Source organism: Polistes dominula, unplaced genomic scaffold (assembly GCF_049000335.1).
Source record: "Polistes dominula isolate Pdom_NZ unplaced genomic scaffold, Pdom_raw_medaka contig_80, whole genome shotgun sequence".
In the NCBI taxonomy this organism is placed as follows: Eukaryota; Metazoa; Arthropoda; class Insecta; order Hymenoptera; family Vespidae; genus Polistes; species Polistes dominula.
The window spans coordinates 2,333,442-2,356,564 of NW_028301111.1; the positions used below are offsets into that span (position 1 = coordinate 2,333,442).

Here is a 23,123-nt window from a genome sequence, read left to right on the forward strand (position 1 = left end):
GTTCGAAGATAGCGCGAAGCAATCAACTTACTCCATTCTGTTACCTCCACCTTTCCATTATACCATCCCCCTCCCACCCCCTCCCCCGTTTTTCTTCTTTATTAATACCACTCGTTATTGCATCGTTGCTTGAGTCTTCCCCTCTTCTTATTCTTCTTCTTTTGTAGATCATCTTACCCGTTAAATGTGATGATGATGATTATTATTATTATAATGATGATGATGATGATGATTTTCTGTTTCTTATTTTCTTTTTTTCCTTATTGATCTACCCTCTCTATCTCAAACTTTACCACCCTTTTTTAAACTCTAAATTCTGGCCCTTCAATTGTACTTTGTTTCTATTTTTTTTTTTAAATATTTTTTATCTAACCTAAAAAGGGGACAAATGTTGTTTGTAATAATTAGATAATTTGTTTAGTTTGATTTGATTAATTTCTTATGAATTTATTCTACGAATAAATTCAATAATGTCTTCTTTCTTTTTTACTTGATTCTATTGAATTTAATTTCCAATTCAGTCTCCTGTTCATCATTACTTTTTTTCTGTCAAATTTATATACAGGTAACTTTGTTACAATACAGTATTTTATAACAGGGTTTCAATGTAATATTATATTAACAAATTTAGAACTAACCTTTGTACAGTACCTGTACTTTTCTGTAGTACTGTATAACATGATTTTTGTTTTTAACATATTTATAATACAAAATTAAATTACATTAAAATAATAAACTCTAGGTTATGATATAACACTGTATTTTCTGTATAAGAAGTACTGTATAAAATAATTTTTGTTTTTAACATATTTATAATACAAAATTAAATTACATTAAAATAATGAACTTTAGGTTATCATATAACACTGTATTTTCTAGGAATCTATCAACCAAGTTATAAGTAAATTACCTTTACATGTATAAAGATGTATATAAGATGGTCCACCAACTATTACATTTATATAACCTTAAAATAATGAACTCTGAGTTTTTGTTTAGGAATCTATCTACCATGTTATAGATAAATTACTTTTATAAATATATATTTAAATATATAGATATACAAAAATGTATACAGGGTGGTCCACCAACTGTGGTACTACTATTAGTATCTAAAAATATGCATTATTTATTATAATATAGAACAATATTATATTATGCAAAACTTATATATGTCATAAAAAGGTACATAACGTAGTGCAATACATTTTTTACATGGTTGGAAGTATATAGAAGTTCTTAAGATAACTTTAATCATTTAAAATAAATATATATACATTTTATTTTCTATAGCATGATAGTGAATGATGACCATGAATAGAGTAAAGCAAAGTATGATATATTTGTCTGTTATTAGAGAAATATTTAAGTTTTAATAGTTAGTAGATCACCCTGTATATAAAGATATATATATATCTTTCTACTTGAAACAACAATCGTTTTACACCACTTTAGTTTGTATCGTTTCATGAGAGGAATAGTGGAAGGGAGGGATTTGCCTTATTCTATCGTTTTATTTTCTATCCTTTCACGAGAGTACTCCTTCATTGTAATCCGTTTATTTGATCTCACGGGTCGATCGTATTGAAGCAGAACAAATGGCATCTATCTATCTATCTATCCACTTCCCACCCTCTACTTTATTTCTCTTTTTCTCTTTTACTCTTTTTCTATTCTGTTTCTTTGATGTTGTTACTAGTTCGTTCGTTCGTTCGTTCGTTTATTTCTTCTTTCTTTTCTGTGCTCATTCAAGCAGTTTGTCGAAGAACTCTGAAACGCACCGAACCATGGTGGTGGTGGTGGTGGTGGTGGTGGGTGCTTTTCAACCGTGCTAGGGAGTCAAGAGAGTAATTAAAATCTTTCTCAAAGATGTCTTCTAACTGTTATACCCCTAAACGTTACAATGTTGAACAAAAAGAAGGATGATGATGAAGTTGATGGGAAAAGATGAAAATTCAGATGAAAAGTAACATTTAACAAATGAGTAATGGTTATTATAAAACCCAGTTTGATTTTGTAACCACTTGAAAAATAAAACAAATGAAAAACATGAATTTAAACCTACAGTAGGTGGAAGAAGAAGAAGTAGAAGAAGAAGAAGGGGGAATTATTATGGTGAAAATAAAGAAACAAAGTAAACGATAAAAGGTGTGAGAAACTACGATGAGATGGAAATGAAACGGGCACCGATTACTTTGCCCAGGTACAACTAACCAACCTAACCAACCAACCTAACCTCTTCTCTGTTCGTAATTTTTCGTAGGATATTTTTTACCGATACGATTTCAACCTGAATAGAAGAAGAAATAATATCAAGTCTGTTTTAGTTCGTAGCAACAAACCAGTCATCCAACCCAACCCAACTCAACCCAACCAACCATTCACTGTTCGCACAAAATTCGTTCCGGCTTCCGCCATTCTAGCGATAATTGCGTTACGCTCGATTACACCACAATTGTTCTATGAATATCGAACAACCGAAGATAAGACTCATTTTCCTACTACTGCTATTATTATTACTACTATTATTATTACTATTGTTATTACCGTGATAATATTTCCTTTTTATATATTTCACATTGTAATTTTTTTTGTTTGGTTACTTTTAAGGTTATGTTATTTTTTTAAAATCAAATATTACAATTATTGTTAACACGTTATTGATAAGAAATGGTTTTAGAAGTATTTGAAATTTTGTTAATAAATTATTTCTGTAAAAATTATAATATATATTATACAATGTGTTCTAAAATTTCATACGATATATTATATTTAATACTTTCAATTAAAATACGATTATTCAGGTGAATATATTTTTTTAAGGCACAATTTCAAAATAAAAAAAAATAATCGATCTCGAATAGATTAAAAGGTAGCACGAATTTGTTTTCTTTTTTTTTTTTACGATTAACCTTTCAAGGATTAAAAAAACGATACGCGTTAGAGTTCATTGTTTGAAATGTTCTTTACATTAGATAGATTCTTTTACATAGGAATGCTCGTCCTTTCACGCTTGACATTTCGTAATCCGAACGTGCTAGGATCATCCTAAGAAAGGTTTATACGATCAACTATATACATATATATATATATATATATATATATATATATATATATATATATATATATATATATATATATATAAGCAAAGTAAAATGGTTTTGCCTTGATTGTTCATTACATAATTACCACCCATAGTAATTGAATTCTTTCAGAAAACAATTTGTATTTTTATTATTATTTGAAATAGAGAAATTTAGAAGATTCTACTTTAAACAATCGAGTTTGAATCCTTTTTCGAAAGAAATGTTTTTAATTCAAAGTTCACATTTTCCTAAAACTTTTTATTTCACGAACGAATAAAACGTTCTACCATTTAACTCGTTCGACTTTATCTCGAACAAAAAAAAATATAGTAAAAATAAAATGGCTATAAGTTATTTAACAAACCATGTAATACCATCTATCAAGAATAATATAAAACGTAATACTAAGTATGAAAGATCTTTAATCATCTAATTATCCTCTCAGCGATCTTAAAAGGATTCATTTACGAAAGCTTTTTCATACTTTATTTTTCATCCTTTATAATTCTTTTTTATTTTATTTCTTTTCTAATTCATTTTGTTTTTTTTTTATTAACTTTTATTCTTTTAATTTTTTTTAATTTTTACTCACTCTCAAAGGAACCATCTTTTAACTTCTTCTTCTTCATCTTCATCTTCATCTACTTCATTTTCTTATTCTTCTTAGTTTTTCATAATCCTTGCGCATTTAATAGTTTATATATTAAACTAAGTACCTACCTGAAACATGAAAATAAATAAAACGTTATTGAAATAAAAAATTCTATATTTTCTAAAGATATATGTTATAAATAAAAAATACAAAAAGCAAGCAAGAGAGAGAGAGAGAGAGAGAGGTTAGGTTATGTCATACATAAACCTGAAAAAAATATACGACGTGAACATATCCAAATAATTGAATTATAATACAGCACCATCTATTGAAAACTTACAGTACCAAAAGTACTTACAGTATTTAGATAACCTCTAAATAATAAAACCCTAAATTATCCCCAAAAAATACAAAATAATTACTATCAAAATATACCTAATGCTATATATATATATATATATATAATAAACAAATACAAATTATCCCTTAAATAATAAAAAAAATTATTTAAACAAATAATTAATGTATCAACGTAAAACAAATGTTATTATACCATAAATAATCGACCACGAATTTCCACAATTGCAATATTTCAAAGAAAAACTCGTTGTCGAAGATATAAGAGAAGAGAAAAAGGGAAAATGGAAAAGGAGAAGAAGGGAAAAGGGTGAAGGGAACAGGGAAGAATTAGAGAGAAGAAGAGAAAGAGGGTGAAACATTAATTCCATTTACCCCATTCAAATACATTCTCTGTGTATATGAATAATGAAAACGTTTACAAATGTGCGATATACCGAAGAGCAGGGGGAGAAAGTGTGGGTTCCATTTTAAATGTTCCCAGGAGGGCGTTAATAATCTCAACGAAGAGTTTTTGTGGTCGCACATACTGCAGAATTGCACTTTTAAACTCGGTACAAATTCATTTCGTTAACACGTTGCGTCGACGACTAACGATTATACCTTTTTCTCTATCACCATAACTTACTATCTTTTATTCTACTTTTTCTTTACCCCATCCTAAACGTTTTTCATGTTTTTTTAGCCATTCAACTTTTTTAGGGTTCGTACTTTATTAATTTTTGAAAAATATTTTTCCTAATTATTGATAAACCGATCAATGAAGTGACCAATGAAATAACAACTTGTAATTTCATCGTTATTCATGTGTAAATGTATATGTGTGTATGGGTGTGGGTGTTTTTTTTTTCTTTATTCTCATCTTCTTCTTTTATTAAAAGATGCATTGTCTCAGGTAAGAAATACTGTCAAAGGGAATGAATAATCGTAAAAAGAATAAAGAAAAAGAAAAAAGATTTCACAAAGGAATAATAATTAGATGTTAATTACCGTTATTCGTGATTTTACCATCTACATAAATAATTACACCAATTATCAGTGTGCTTTTGATCATATATTCCCATGTAAATAATTCACAAATTCACTACGAATAGAAAATTAAAAAAAAATCTTTGAAAGAATGTGAGAGTGTGTTCGATGCACAAAATAAAATTAAAAAAAAAAAAAAACACACAAATAAAGGTACAAAAAGGTAATGGGAAAGAATATAAAAAAAAAAGATGACAATAATAAAAAAAAAGAGACAAATAATGAGAATATAAGAATGGTTAAAGATATAAATTATAAAATAATAGTATAATAATTTTATAGACAGTTCAGGTATAGTATATGGAACATCTTAATGCCATGGTTATGGGGGTTCCCCTTATTCTCCTCCCCCAATACGCCTTATGAAAAACAAACATTATTTACAACATCAAGGATAGAATACTCCCACGATTATAACGAGTAACGTGTAGGTGGTGGCAGGTAAGGCAGGCAAGGTAAAGGCAGGACGCGTTAGCCCGGACACGCGATATTTCTAAATGTCATCGCATTATACGACTTTACCGTATCGTAAATTACGGAAACTAACGGATAACGTTAGAGTCCGGTACGTACGGGCGCGCGTGGCCGTATTTCTTCTTGAACAAATTTCCTACCCTTTCCCTCCACCTCAACCACCTCCCTTTTAACGTTTGATAAGAAAGGAAAATAAAAAAAGAAATAATAGAAGAAGAAGAAACCGAAGAATGTAAAAGTTAACAATAAATTTACATACTGAACTCATTTCATTTATTTTCAAATAGTTTTATTTGTATTTTTATATTTAAAAATTCAGTGCAACATTGTTCGTTTCCAATGAAGATTTCTAAGGAAAATTTGTTTTTATTTTGTGTGATTTTTACAATTTAGAATATAGGATAGTTTTTATCGCAATTATTTTGTATTGTTTATTGCTAATTTAAGGATTCATTATTTATAGGTTATTTAGGTACTGTAATCTTTAGGTACTGTAAGTTTTCAATAGATGGCATCGTATTACAATTTAATTATTTCAATTTACATACAACATAACCTTACTATTTCCAACCTAACTTTCTTATGTATTATTATTTTATATATTCCATTTTAATTAACAAAATATTATAAAATTACACTAATTATTAAAAATAAATAAACAGTTAATAAATTACATATAATCCAAAAAATAGAATTAAATATTTCATATAAAATAACATAACAATTATCAAATGGTATTAACAGTTTCACAGGTGTATGGTTTATCAAATAAAAATAGAAAACTAAATGAAAAAGTTGTAGTTTATATATATTTATGTATATACAGTGTGACATACAAAGAAATCGATTGAAACTCGTGTTTTCTACCATCCCATCTATCTATCCATGTATTCATTCATTCATTCATTCATCCATCTATCCAACCATCCATCCATCTATCCTAGTTCTGTCCAAACGTACCTAAATTTTCACAATCAGACACACACCACACACACAAAAGCCTAGATACGGGTCTTAAAGTGCCACAGGGGGACAAGCATAAATTCTATTTACTTTATTTGAATACCGTGAGTATGAATAATGGATTCACGAAAGAGCAACCGAACGAACCAACGAAAGATAGAAAGAAAGAATGAATGAGATAGAGAGAGATAGTTAGAAAGGGTGAGGAAGGAAGTTGAAGGGTTGTTTGGGCAGAAAGAGGAAGAGAATGAGAAGTGGGGATAAAAAGGAGTGAAATGGGAATTCAGAGAGAACGTTTAGGTGTTGGTGATACGTATCGGTCACTTTGAATGTTCTGTGGTTACATTTGTAACCTCAGTTTGAAAATAGAAAGAGAAAAGAATGATAGAGCATATAAAAATAGTTTGAAAAAAATTCTTATGGGTTTCTATAGACAACTGAATTACAGCCTTCATTAGTTATCCTTTTCTTTTGCAAATTTGTTAACCTTTTGATGTTTTTCATTTTATTTGTTTTCTTTTGTAATATTTCGTTTGATTTGTCATACGATAATTTATTGTATTTTATTATATAACAATATTTGGGTAAATATTATTATAAATAAATTATAATTAAATAATATCTACTTGACGGTAAGATAAAACCTTGATGTGAGATTATGTGAGATTTGATGTTGAAATAATCATTGAATTAAATTTCAATCAATGTCGATTTACAAGAAGGATTTATAAATTATTAACAAACGAGAATTTTATTTTTATATAATGTATCTATGTTTGATAGATTAATAAATAAATAGATATATAGAATGATTGACAGATAACTACTGTATATGATGGAAAAAGGAAAGAGTAGTGGGGGTAGAGTACGCGATCCATACATTTTATCAAATTACAAATTTATTTTCAACCCATTTTCTCTGACGTAAAACGATCTCAAAAAAAGAAAAAATGCATAATAATATAAGAAGGAAGAAAGTTAAAAGGGTTGTTGACAGGAGAGGAGAAAGGGAAAATACCATCGATCGATAGAATTGAAACAACACGAGGGAAAAAAACCAATCATAATCTTCAATTATTCTTAAAAATAAACAAAAATAATTTAAAACAAAAGATTACATTATATTTAAATTATTTATTATTATCTTTTTAATTATTTACTATTTTTATTTACAATTATTAATTTAAAAAAGATCACACACACACACATATATATTAATTTTTGTTTAAAAATAAATTTCTTCATTTTTACATTTTATTTTATTTCAATTTTATTTTAAAATAATAGGTGTTGGTTAATGATCTAGAAAAAAAGGTTTACGATCCTAAAGATCTACAAAACAAAATGACTTTACTTGCCCTCTTTTTATTTCTTCTTCGTTTCATCCAGTACTTTAACAGCATGAATCGTCAAAAAGAATAAAAAAAGAAAAAAAGAGGAGAGTCAAAAAATCCGAAAAAAAGCCGGGGTTAAAGGAAAGTCTGGTGGTGGAGTAGCGCCAAGTGGAATGGAATATCTGGAAAGAACACACCCCCGTTCCCTCTTTATCCCCCTTTCCCGTAAACCTTTCCCTTTACCCTCAGATTTTTCCTTCCAATCCTACTGAAGTCGAGCCAAGCCAGACGTCAGAAACAAAAGTCGTTCCCCGTGACAAGAAATGCTTTCTCTCTCTCACTCTTTTTATCTGGAATCAAAACGAGAGAGAGAGAAAGAGAGAGAGAAAGAGAGTGAAAGAATGAAATAAAATGTTGAGCTTTGCATGGGATGTAATATCCGGGCTACTTGTATACTCTTGAAGAACTATTCTATATGATTTTAGTTTGAGCAGGGTGTATATACATACATACACATACTAAGATGTATACAAAGGTTATATACATTGAAATAGCATCAAGGATTTCAACACTAACATACACATACACATTTGACTTGTATTTACATACTACGTTGGGATGGATCAGTGAATTGCATAGGGGATGTGATGTTACATGTATTATAGTAACATTTCTATCTAAGGTTTTTATTCTAACGTGTCAGTGAATCCAAAAGCTGAACTGACCCCAACCATCTAACCCATACCTTCTTTTCTTCAGTTGGTGTCAATGGATTTTTGTGAGATTACATTTAAAGAAAATAACATGTTGATATTGTATATGTTTGATGGTTTCTTATTCGTTTTACATTTTCTTTTAGAAGACTTTTTTAGATTGTTTGAAATAATAAGAAATTGTAAATCTTAGTATACGTTTAGCAAAAATTGTTTAACAAACTATTCCAAACTTACAGGAAATAATTTGGTAAGAAACTTTAATTTAATAAGTAAACTAAATATCTGTAGAGGAATAAGATTATTTAATGTTTTACGTTGGCAACAATTTATTTATAATTCTTTAACTACTAATTAATCTTTTTAACATCTTATTATTCCATTTTAGTGAACATTTAGTAAATAATTTGTTAGAAAACTCTTTAATTTACTAAATAAACTACAAAGTTTCACCTAACCTTGTTATTTAGGAATAAGAATTGTTGTTTTAAATAATAATATGGTTATACATGTTAACAGTTATAGTTAGTAACATTATTTATAACAACTCACTTTAATGTATCATGTTGGCAAAAATTTATGTATAATTCTTGACTGTTAATTAATCTTATTAACATCTTATTGTTCTTGTTATTTCTAGTAACAATATATAAATAAGAATAATGATATATAAAGTTTTGTAACAAAATTGTTTGTTCTTTTATCTAAGTATTTTCTTTTCAATTTATTTATTTAAATATGTGTAAATAGTTTGGTATATTAATGAAACATGTAGTTTAGTAATTATTCGAAGAACTTCTAAACTTCACTTTGGCAACTATATATATATAGGATAGAAGAAGAGTGTGTTTATGGTAGAAAAGTAGAGTTTTGTATATATATAAGTTTACTCGTTTACTTGGAGACGAATGCTAAGTATCGTTAAGGTGGTGTGAGTACTTTCAAGGTACGTTAGAAAGGAATACGTGGAAAGATGATGAGAGAAAATATACTAAGCAACTGAAGTTGATGTTCCTTTTACATGGGTTGCGCATCACTTGCGTGTCTTTCCTCTTTACTAATTAAGTAGACTTATTTATGTAAAATAAAAAGTCTTTAATGCTTGCTTTTAACAAACTTTGTTTTCTTTGTTATCAAATTCTCTTTATCATTACTGCATATATTAAATATTCATTCTGAAATTGATTATTCAATATTTAATTAATTAAAAATACAATTCTTTTAAAATATTTTTTAATGTAAAAATAATTAACCAGTAGTATTAATAATAATAATTGAAGAAAAAAGAATAATAAATTACAATAATATTTATTAACAATTATTAAATAACCAACAGTAAGATTGTAGATTTTACTTAATTGTTATATAAATCAACTATTAAATAAATAAATAATAATAATTCAAGATAAAATTGATGAGAGTATCCCGTGAGATTACTTATGGAAAGTTATTAATAACTCATGATTCATGTACAAGGAAGGACATACGTCAACAAAATGGGAAGAAGGACACAACCATATTCGATTTGGTCAGCACAAAAAAAATTTAGCATTGGGACTGTCAACAAAAAAAGTATCTTCTCTATGGTATGGTATGGTTATGGTATGGTGGTAGATGTCCTTCTCTCTCGACACTCAATATATTTCTTCATAGAGTCGCGTGGGTGGTTGGGTCAGAAGGTACAGTTATTCGTGAGCTCAAAAGAGATTTATACACACACATATATATATATATATATATATATATATATATATGCGTTGGATCGATCTACAAATCTGCGAAATATGCACATATATATATACAGAAAAAAAGAACATGTAGATACACATACAGGTAGATGCAACCCATCATTTCGGTTAAACGATTTTTAGGGCTTTTATTAAGAAGTATATGAATTTTAAAAACACATAAAAAAATACTACAATTATAATGGAATACATAAAATAATAATACTCGAAAAAATATAAAAAGCAATGTTAGGTTATGTCCTACATAAATCAGAAAAAAAAACGTACGACGTGAATATATCCACATAATGCAATTGTAATACAGCGCCATATATTGAAAACTTACAGTAACTAAAAACCTAGATAACCTATAAACAAAAAATCTTTAAATTAGCAATAAACAATACAAAATTCATTAAAAAGTTCATTAGAAAGTTCATTGGAAACTAAAAATGTGACACACTGAATTTTTCTATATAAAAAAGATTACATTTTACTATTTGTATTTTGATGAACACATATACGTGATATATATGTATAAAAAATTTTTCTCATGTTTACGAGTTGCAGTGAAAGAAAAAATAGATGGAGCGTGAATATATTGTAAACAAAAAATCCCCCCCCTCCTCCAAAAAAAGAAATGGGAATGCACCTGGGTAGTCTCCGAATAGCAGATGTAAAACCTTACTAGATGAAATGATATATAATATACGTAGTGGTAGTAATAGTAACGTAGAATATTTCGTAGAATACTATACCTGTAAAAAGATTCGTAACTTTGTACCTGTATATACATATATACACGTAATAAAAATTGTAAAAACCAACGTATTTCAAATTCTGTATTGAGAAAACATCGAGCGTATGGTAATAGTCTTTTCTAACTCGTTAGATTTTCCCTCTTACACACATATATACATACATATATACATTTTGGAATCGAAAGAGTAGAAAATGCATTCTACTGAAAATGATTGATAAAAAATTAATAGAGAGAGAGAGAGATAGAGAGAGAGAGAGAGATAGAATTCTTGTGAACCCAGCATGAAACGCGTGTTTACGATAGGTGTTATACTATTCACGTGTTACTATGGTAACAACAAGTATTGGGGAAAATAGAAGAGGTGAAAACAAACATATATACACACACACACCACACATACACAATATATATAAACACATAATATCGTAGATTCGATGAGTGGCAGCATAGTATACACCACCAATAGCAGAAGCGTTCAACATTATGGGTGTGTGAGGGGGAAAACGAACACGTTTATATGGATTGTACACACTACTAACATTTTTAACGATTATGTAAACTTGTTACTGTGAGGATACGCTAAACACGCTAAACGTTTTGATATATACAAACACATATATACATACATATATATATATGGAATGCTTTAAAACAAACAAAAGTGGCGTGGGCATGAGAGCAGAGGGTAAACGCTTCGACGGTCATAACAATCCGTCCGAATTTCTGGTCTATAAAGCATTCATTCGATCATAAACAACGAGATTTACACAACGGCTACCACTATTGCCCATCAGTACTATACCTCATGTTCTACGGATTTATTATAGTCGTCGTCGTCATCGTCATCGAACGAAAAAATGTTTGTCAAAATACGCGAAAACGCGGATACTAAACGTGGATTTTAAAAAAGAAAATAATAAAACGATTTTAAACGAGATTTCAAAGGTAGAATTTAGAAAGTAACTAAAAAGGGGTGTTCAAATTTAGGTCCATAAATTTGATTTAATTTGATTTATTTTTCCTATCTTCTCTACTCTTTTTTAGATTTATATTTATAAAACTTATCATTTTATTTCTTTTATTTCTTTGTATCTCAAATTGTATCTTAACATGAAAGGTTTGGAAAAATAAAAGTTATTTCTATTATGAAAAATAAAAAATAAATGAACAAATTAGTTTGTATACATTCCCTAATTTGTCACACAATAGTATCCTATATTAAAAAATTTAGGAGAACTGTGCTTTATCCTATAAGATCAAATCATAAAATAATAGTAGCACATGCCAACACGTTTAAAGTATCACACATTTTAAGTGTGATTTCAATTGAAAAAAGATAAAACAAAATAAAAAACCTAATAAATGTATATAATAATATACATTTGAATTCTAGTTTCATATCTATGTCCCATGTTATATGGTGAATACTTTTGAAATCATTCAAGTCATTCAAAATAGAGACTAACGTTTGGAGTTTATCTCAAACAAGTTTCCTAGAGTCTCGTATAAGATAAGAAGAAGAAAAAGAAGAAGAATAAGAAGAAAAGGGGACGAGTGACGTTACGGTTTATTGGTGCATAACACCATCACCAACACCAGCATGACCATCACCACAAACCACCAATGTAAGAAAGCAAGTTGTCTTCTCTGTCCATTCGAAGAATCGAGATCGTGTACAAGAGAATGATTCATCCTCCTACTTTCACCATTGCTAACCTAACTGAAAAATGTTCAAACGTTAGACTTCAGTTAGACACGAAATCGACGATTATAAACGGCGGCAAACATCTAACTTTCACCGATTTTAATGTCAAAGGTAGTTTTCCTATAACGTTTTCAATCAATTTTATCTTTGTACCAATTGCTATTGGTTGAGTCATGTATTATTTTATACTTATTTAGAGAGTTATACATATATATAGATTCTTTCAATATGTCAAGATAAATAATCACGATGGTGTGTCACGATTAATCATTCGTGCAACGTTTAACTCGTGAATTTCTAATTAAGCATACCACCTTTTCTATATATACCTATATGTTAATCTTTATTCAACTTAAACACGCGATTATACAATTAACTCTTAACTATTGATATCATTTTTATAAACTGACATGTAAAAGATTTGAAATTTCAATATAAATACAGGACTGATATTTGTAAGACAAAAATAATGTGAATATCTTTAGAATAACAGAGATTAATTTGATTGTCAAAAAAACTTATGAGTAGACTGACGAATGATTTAAGTTATGTTCTTTTTATTATTTACTAAAAAGCAAACTTAAAATAGCAATACTAGTTACAATAATCATTTCATGTGAGTTTCATGAGAGATGATCATTTTGGGTTGATACTTTTAAAGTATAATTTTTATATAAAATTTGTATTCTTTATTGATTTGATTTAAAATAGTAAATTCTTGCTACTTCAACCAATATCAATTCCCATAATGAGAGATATATATATGTATACCTATAATATAAAAGAAAACAAGTAGGTACCTTTTAGGTTATCTTTCTTTTTATAAAGAATTTAATATTTTGCTTTAAAAAGAACATTTAGGATACCAATTCTTGTTATAAGTTACAATAATTGTTTCATGTTAGTTTCATGAGAGATGATTATTTTGGTTGATACTTTTAAAAGTATAATTTTTATATAAAATAAGTCAGATCAATATCATACAATAAATATGATGATTTAAAGGAATAATTTGTATTCTTTATTGATTTAAAATAGCAAATTCTTGCTACTTCAACCAGTATCAATCAGAATGATGGAAGATTTATATATATATATAATATAAAAGAAGATAAATAAGTATATATTTTTATAACCATGAGAAAAGGTAGGAAAGGAAAGGAAAGGAAAGGAAAAGAAAAATAACGGAAGATTGAGAGAGAAATTGTCGATGAACCTTGAGAAAAATCTTTCTTAGAGAGTGGTTAATGCTTCAAACGACGAGAAAATAGAATACTCCGAGAAGAAAAGGCGGAGGGGCTCTTAGATCACTTTGAGCTAAGATTCTCTCCACGAGTTCGACGTCCGGAGGGAATTCCATGAACCGTGGAAACAGAGAGAGAGAGAGAGAGAGAGAAAGATGAAAAAGTAAAAGAGTAAAAGTTTAAGGGTCCGATGAAAAGCGAAAGATTCGTGTCGGGGGCTAATGCATCGTTGAAAACGATGAGAACGAAACGAAAAAGGGTACGACGAGAAACACGGGCCCTTGTAAAAGAACGAGACAGAAAATTACTAAAGAAAAATAGAAAGAGAGAGAGAGAGAGAGAGAGAGAGAGAGAGAGTAGAGAGAAGGAAAATCTGGAAAAGGAAAGAGGTGTCCATTGACCTCCTGACACACTTCCATTTCCATTTCCATTTTCAACAACGTCACACAGGAACGCCGTATTGCGCTAAACGTGTTCTTTTTCTCTCTTCCTCTGTGTTTCTAGCTTGTTTATTTTTTTGTTTTGTTTTGTTTTGTTTTTTGACTACATGATTTTTTGTATAAAAAAAAGTAACATGACAACGTGTGTACCATGCAAAGTAAGAGAAAAAGAAAATGGGGGTGGGTAGAAGATATTTTATGTGTACGACGCGTGTAAAATGGGGGTGTGAAAGTTAGTTGAAGAAAATAAAAATATTTTGGTTAAAATTTTGTTATTTGCACTATTGATGTTTATATCATACCTAAACAAATGTTAAAACTAACCTAAAAAACATTTAATTGTACTATTAATTTTACTCTGAAGTATCGTTTTACACAATTTTTAATATTGTAATTACAGTTGGTTACATTCTAAAGAGAATATTTTTCGTATCAATGTTGAAATTATTGAATAAAAAATAATTTAATTCATATAATACGCTTATATGTATAAATGCAGGATATCATTGTACATGTAAATGTTTAATATCATTTCTTTATGATTATACGTTTCTGTCTTTTTTATTTTTTGTTTTTCCATTAACTTTGTTAATTAACTTTATTTTAAATAATTCCCCTTTGGCATATTACGATAAGAGAAATTTTTATTTGCGTTTTTGAACATGGTAATAATTAGCGTTTACTTTTTTTTCTTTTTTGGTTTTAATTCCTATTTTTTCAAAAGAAAGAAAGAAAAAAAATATATCTCATGGATTTACGAGCTGATGTAAAATGTTTCCAGTTTAAAGAACGTTATTTAATGAATCGAATATATTTTATTATATATGGGATAAATTCGAAAAAATTGTTTAACGTCATGAGAATTATTAAATAATTGAATTTTTACATATATATATTTTCTAATAAAATTTAAATATAAAACGCGATGATGATCAAAGCATTCACCCTTCGTTTGTATTCACTACCTTTTTATTTCTCTATCAAGTATATCCATGAAGTCCCATAAAGAGGTAAGGTGGTTGAGAAAAGGGTAAAGGGTTAAGGGAGTGGATGTAGATAAAGGGAAAGAAGAAAGATATAGTAATAGGAGTAGAATCGTTAGAGAAGTCACCGAGCATGCATGCATGCATGCATGCATTCACGCACCCACGCACTCACGTATGTATATATATGTTATATATATGTATATGTAGAATCCGGAAGCTCACCGCTGCGAGCTTTCGCGAACTAAATTGAGCTTTGTTCTCTGTTACGCTGTTACTACGATTGGGAGCGTCCGTGTCCAAAGGCATATTCTCGAAATCGGTTCAATTTACTGCCACTATGTAGAGACCTACCTACCCTTCGAGTATTCTATGTGTGTGTGTGACCCTTCGAGAATAGAAAGGGCCGACACAAACATCCTGTATACGAATATCCGTTTAATAAGAGAGAGAGAGAGAGAGAGTATTCAGAGTTTGCTAAATTAATTCTCTCGTTGGTTCTCGTTGGTTGCTTTGACTTTGAATATACTAATGTTCTATCTCTATTTCTTTCTTTGTTTCATCCTTTCTTTCTCTATTTTTTTTTCTATTTTTATTTTTTATCCTATTTTTATTCTTTCATCTCTTTTTTTGTTCTATCTTATTATTTCTTTGGTAGAAGAATTTTAATATTTTTTGGTAAATCAGTTTCAATAATTTAATTATTTTTCATTCCTGTTTCCTTTTAGGAATATGATATACCCTAAAAGGGTTTTAGAACGAGTGGCCAATAGTATATGCAGTTATTCATGAAAATATTTGAACAATTTTGCTACGAAATATTTTATTTTAATTATAATAAGTATATTTTATACAAACTTACCAACATATTATTTAACATTAGATGAAAGTATAGTTCTTTAAAATTTTAAACAAATTGAATTATATGTACAATAATTATTATTTATTTGTTATAAACTTAAAAGATTATTGAACCTTTACAAAAGTATTTAAACAGTAGTATTTATATGTTTTAACAGTAGTACTTATAACTTTGAAGTTTTTATATATTTACTGTAAGCTTAGTTTCATTATAAATGAAGTAGTATATAAATGAGTATATTACACAACATCTACCAACATATTATTTAACATTAAATGAAAGTATAACTCTGTAAATAAGTTAAGTTTCAAACAAATCAAACTATAAGTACAATAGTTATGATTTATTTCTTACTTAACCTAGAAGATTGTTGAAGCTTCACAAAAGTATTTGAACAAATAACTTTGAAGTTTCTAATATTTAATGTAATCCTACTTTTATTATAAATTAATAAATTAATTCATGTCACGAGTGTTCAAATAGTTTCATGAGTCATTATGTAAAAGGTTTATTATTAATCATAAATTCTCTTATTTGAGATGAGAAAGGTCTAAGAAGAAAGGTTCATAATGCACCGTTAGAAAACGTCTACTACTGTCTACTATTCTAATCTAATCAACTAGTAACCATCTTTGTCGTCTTGTACAAATTGTTCATAAAGAGAGAAAGAAAATATGACTATAAGTATCTTTGTCTACTTTTGGATCATGATGACTTGTACAGGGGCTAGATGCAGTCATATTATTTTATCTTATCATTATATATAAATCATTTCCTGAATAATGTTTCCTATTTTATTCTTAGTTTGTTCAGAACTTTAATATTTTATTATTATTATTATTATTATTAAAATAAGATTATATTGATTAATATTAAACATACTCAGATTTATTATATATTTTCATATAGAAAATAAGATTTTAAATAATTAAATATCATATTTTATTTAAAAATTATTAATGGATAAGTTTTAAGTGTGTTTTTAATAAATTTTTAACAAATTACAACATCCTTACAAATTATTGAACACTTTCATGGTATATTATGGTATATTAGGATGAACCAAATTTTTATTAACATTTCCAAAATTAATTTTATAAAAAACAAACACAATGCATTATGCAGTTTTAAAATAATAAACTTTCAAGCTTTAAGGTTCAATTTAATAAATAATTAAGAACAAATTATTATTGTTAGTTAGATTATGATTATTTTCATTGAAACCTGGATAAGAGAAAGAGAAAATTCTTGTTCTTGTTCTTCTTGTTATTCTCTGGATACAATTCTAACATCGATCGATAGTTTCGAGTACGAAATTGAAGGTAGAAGATGGCGATCGGATTCTAAGCAGCGTGAAACTGCATTATATGCTATACCTCTGACACAGCATATACACTTGAGAGATCACGTTGGCAATATGCCTTGCTTCAACAATATGCCGTGTTCGGTTCGTAACTCTATTATTGACAACATCCAACTAGAGAGAGAGAGAGAGAGAGAGATCCAGAAATATTGAATCCATGAGAAACTATCCATTACATTGAACACGATAAGTCACCTATAGATTAATGTGAAAATTTTCCAATGAATTTCATTCAAAAATCATCACGTTCATTACAGTTTTATCTACAGTAAAGTATAAAACTGTAACATGGTTTAACATATTTAATTTATCTAACAAAATATGCATTCATTTTCTTTCTTTGCATCATTGATCAATCATTGATTGTAAATTAAATATTTTGTATAAAAATCATTAGATCTAAAATCTTAAACATATTGTAATCATTTTATATAAATCATTAGATAATAATATAATAATATAGATAATAGTATATTAATATTATAATTTGATGATATTAAGAAATGATAACTTGTTACAGTATTATTCCAACAAATTTAAAAAAATTCTAACAAATGATAAGATAAAATGGTTTGAAGTAAAATTTAGGCTGGTAGGTACAGATATACTTTTTCATCTTTTAAGTTTGCCCTCCCATTTTTTATTTCTATTTCAGTTTTTTTTTTTTTTTTTTAAAAAGCTTGTATACCTACAAGAACCCAGTGGTGGGGTAGGAGTGAGGAGGAGGAGGAGGAGGAGCAGGAGGTTATAGTAAAGTAAGTTAGGTATAGATGGAAACGGTAGAAGAGAGTCCTGGTGGCATTGCGATAAGAAAATATAAAGGCTGTTTGGTCTAATGGTTGGGCCGGCTTAAGGTCCACCAGCCCTTTTGCTAGAGCTACCACGATAAACGATAATAATATCTATTATTGGTAAGCCGAAGAGATAAATGATCTAACTCGAAGAGAGGATAACTTAGAACGTAACTTTTCCTTTGACCCATACCACCACGATGCTGCTGAGTTTACTCGTCCATGATAGTTCTGAGATACGATCAGTTTTATACTGTGTTCTCTTTCTCTCATTCTGTTTCTCTCTTTTTAGCTTAGAATTCAGTTCGAGGACGAGTTCAAGTTTTCCTTTTCTATTCCTACAGTCCCATCTACTATCACATTCTTTATTTTATGTTTTTTTTTCTTCTTCTTGTTCTTATACTTGTTTCTTTCTTTCTTTCTTTTTTTTTTCTTACGATAGAAGTAAGTACAATTATCTAAAGCCTTCTCTTTCTATCCCACAACTACCACAACTACAACCAGCACCCTGTACGAGACAAAACATCGGAAGAAACTGGCCATCTAGCAATTAGATAGAACTACGATCTGTAAACGTGATTTTTATTGTTTTTTTTTGCAATGAACATAACGGGGGTAAAGAAGACACTTTGTAAAAGATTCTGAAACACGTTAAATCTTTCTACACCCCACATATATATACTAGGATGCTTTCCGGTCATGCATTGATGTGGTTTTGTTACAAAATGTTGATTTAAATATATAAGAAAACAAACAATAATACCACAATTACAATAGAATATTTAAAATAATAATAATAATATACAAAAAAGTAAGGTTATGTCGTATGTAAATTGAAATAATTGAATTGTAATACAGTGTCATATATTGGAAACTTTCAAAACCGAGAGACTTATAATAAATCCTTAAATTAGCAATAAAAATGAAAAATAATCGCGATAAAAATTTAGTTTTATTTTAAAGCTATTAAACTTCATTAGAAACCAACAATGTGACACTGAATTTTTATATATAATGTGTGTACGTGTGTGTAATATTTTTGTTCTTCTCATTTTCTGTTTTGTTTTCTGTGTTCATCGTTTTCTACCACCTTATCTGACCGCACCGAGCAATTATCCCGGACTCTTTGAACTTGCGACCATCTTCCCCATGATCCAGGAGGTAGAGAGAGAAAGGAGTAGGGAAAATTTAATGAGTATACCCACCTATAATATCGTTCGGTCAGATATATCGATACATAAGAGCTATAAATCTGTTCGTCGCCTATCTTCAACTTTTTTCATCTCATTCTCTTTCGCGAGAGAATCATTTTCTTTCTTATTTAAAACAAAAAAAAAAAATACTTCTCGATCAAATAATATCTACAGGATGACTTGATTGAGAATTCAAGGTCGAAATGAGAAGAAGGAACAGAACCAGAGGTATCGATTTAACAAGCAAGAAATTCTTATACCAATCTAACTATCCCTTTATCGGTATATTATGAAAGAAGGTTTAATATTTTTTTTTTAACAAAAAAGAAACTTGAAGCTTGTTTTCAATGACTCTCGTCATTTATTGGTTAAGAGCAGGAAAAGAGAGAAAAGAAATTGCGAAACATCGACGATGAGGATGAAAAAAAAAGGAAAAGAAACAAAAGAAGAAATAAAAGAAGAAGAAAACAAAGAAGTAGAAGAAGAAAAAGAAGAAGGTAGACGAGAAGAAGAAACGTCGAAGAAGAAGAAGAAGAAGAAGAAATAAAAGAAGAAAAAGAAGAAGAAGAAGAAGAAGAAGGTAGACGAGAATAACGGTACCGATCTCTTCAACGAGTCTTTATTTCTCTCTCTTTCTCTTTCTTTCTATTTCTTTTTCTTCCTTTGACCATCTCCAACAACAACTCGCTTCGTTCAGCACTTATTCCAGGCGCCCTGATTTCCTGACCCACTGCCAACGGCGCCTTCTTCGTTCCTTTCTCTGCATGTGTCTTTATCTGTCTCTCTGTCTCTCTATGTGTATATGTTATTCTCTCTCTCTTTCTTTTTTTTTTGCATGTGTGTATATGTATGTATGTATCCGAGTAAACGAATGAACGAACCGAACGTGCACGCGCGTTGTGTGTCGTGTCGTCGTATTATTCTCAACTTTGTTCTTCTTTTCATCTTCCTTGTCTTATTTCTCATTTAGACATAGTATTCTTCGTTTTACATTTAATTCAATTACTGCCTTTCACGATCTCTCTCTCTCTCTCTCTCTCTCTCTCTCTTGTCAGTCAATTTTACTTCTCCGACAGAGAGAAAAAGAGAGAGAGAGAGAGAGAGAGAGAGAAGAGAAAGGTAGGTATTCGTGATTCGTTCATTTAACTGAGCGGTACCGGAGACAGAAAACACCATAGTATTCATTACCGTGTAAAACGTCCACCCATGAAAAGAACGTTATACTCTCTGTCAGTTGACCCCCAACCTTCCCCCCCACCCCCACCAACCTTGTTTCCCTTTTTATTTTATTTTTTTCTTAGTAACACACAAATGATCTCTTCCGTTCATTGACTTTCTAGATAATATCGTTTAAATCGTTCAGTATCTTTTTTTTTTTTTTTATAGTATATGGAATACAACATCGTTACGCATTGAACCTTATGATATATTATATATTTTTTCTAATAAATAATTCATTTGTTCACGATATGAATAATTTGTAATTTATACTAAGAATTAGAAGATTGTAATTAGGTCATTTTGTGTAGAGTATGTGAAATTCATTTGTATCGTTGTAAATGCACACATGTGTACGTTACTTGATTAGAATATTTGATTATTAGATTTTTTTAAGGTTTCAAACCTTCATTTTTTGTATTAACAAACACTAACATACTGTTATACTTGTATACTTACTTTATATATTTATTAATATGTGTTTGGTAATCGTAAAAAACAAATTGCAACATACATTGAAAAAGAATGATGATAATAAACAAATAAATCACATCGTTGAACTAGTAATAATAATAATAATATTCAACAAATATTCTTTATATAAATAAATACCTAATTCACCATAAAGGTTTCATTTTTGACATAACACACATACATACTTATTTATTCATTGACTCGTTCAAAAAAAAAATGTGAAAGATACGTTGAAGAGTTAAAAATGATGAGAATAAAAATAAAAAAAATAAAAAATAAGAAAAATAAAAGAATTAACCGATCCGTCACTAATGAAAATACAATGGGGGTACCAACTCCTTCCTAAAAATCCTGAAAGTTTTACTATACACTAACGTTGTGTTCTCTGGGTTGAAGCGTGCCACATCGTAGAATAATTTCGAATGCTAGGAACGTCCGGTGCCGTCTAGTTTTGTGGCATGCTAGTTACCTAGCTCTAGCATGAGCTAAAACCAGAGAAACTACAGAATTTTCGTGATGTTCTCTTCCCGTCCCTTTCCTTCCCTTTCCGTACCTAAAACCGTCGACGGAAACGAACGCTAGAACTCGCGTCCGCCATCCGTGACAAGCTTTTGTGCAAATCTTTGTTCTCTTTCCCACCCACTCATTCCTCTCATCAACCCCTCTTCTCTTCCTTCTCACGTTTCTCTCTTTCTCACCCTAGTTTTCTATCTATCCCTTTTTCTTACTTTACCTTCAATCGTTATCCCTTCTCTCTTTTACTACACTTTTTTTTTCTCTCGTGTTCCCTTTTTTTGTTTTTCTCATTTTCATTTTCATTTTCATTTTTCTTTCTCCTTTTTTTTTTTTTTTTATTCTGACCAATCCCAAAGCGCCAAAACTTTCAACTTTAAAGCAGAAACTTTTCTTCCACAAGGGGGTGAGAATTCAAGTAAAAGCTGGTGCTCTCTGTTTTACCACCACTATCACTACCACTACCACTTATCTACGTGCGTGCTTATGTGCGTAAGTAAGTAAGTGTGTTTTACACTTTGGAAATTACTCTTTTTCTCTTTACACTTTTTACTTTTTAGTTTTCTTTGGAAAAGTATACTTCCGTGTTTTCTTTTTTGGTTGAAAGAGGACTTCGAAAATTTACGAAGTACGTGATGTACAACCCACTTTGTATGAACAAACTCTGATACACTTTTGTTTTATGTTTCTTTTTTTTAAATGTAGGATAATGTTTGATTTTTATTTTTATTTTGTAAAAGTTTGTTGCTTTAACTTCGAGATAAAATATTCTGTTTTAATCAAGAAAATAGAATTCGTCGATAATTTTCAATTCAATCGAATAGAAATACCCCTATATTTTAAGTTTTAAGTAGTGGTAATACTTTATACGTAAATCGTTTTTCCCCATCCTATAAATTCAAATAAAATCAACTGTAATCTCTAAACGAAATTTAACTTGTAAAAAACTATCTGTGAAGTGTTTTTAAAAATTCACATATCCAATAAACTTTTTAAAATTTCAATTGATTAAAACGAAAAACTAAATTAAAAGTGTATCTTAGTATCTAAAAAAAGAAACAAGAAATAAAAACGATACAAACTTTATAAACACCCTATAATATAAAACAAAAATTTAGATAATAAACAAATGTTAAATTAGTTTATTCAACAAATGTTGAAGTGTAATTTTTTATGATTTTTATTTTTCACCTGCAGTTTAATTTTTTTTTATTTTTCACCTGCAGTTTGATTTTTTATCTTTTTTTTTCTGAGTTTAATGATCGTCATTATACTATCGGAAACATCTTTTTACTGTTT

At 29.0% G+C, this 23,123-nt stretch overlaps 1 protein-coding gene across 3 annotated transcripts in view; it reads right to left on the reverse strand.

The window, feature by feature from the left end:
- twin (CCR4-NOT transcription complex subunit 6-like twin) overlaps positions 1-23,123 on the reverse strand; it is a 246,481-nt gene that overhangs the window by 126,783 nt on the left and 96,575 nt on the right. Inside the window, exon 1 of one of the 3 annotated variants that reach the window (XM_089176667.1) lies at positions 3,679-3,736. The exons of the other annotated variants lie outside the window; for them this stretch is intronic. Within the exon in view, the coding sequence (XP_089032793.1) occupies positions 3,679-3,727 (49 nt within the window). The 5' untranslated portion in view covers positions 3,728-3,736. Of the gene's footprint in view, positions 1-3,678; positions 3,737-23,123 lie in introns of those variants that run through there. 3 annotated transcript variants of the gene reach the window in all.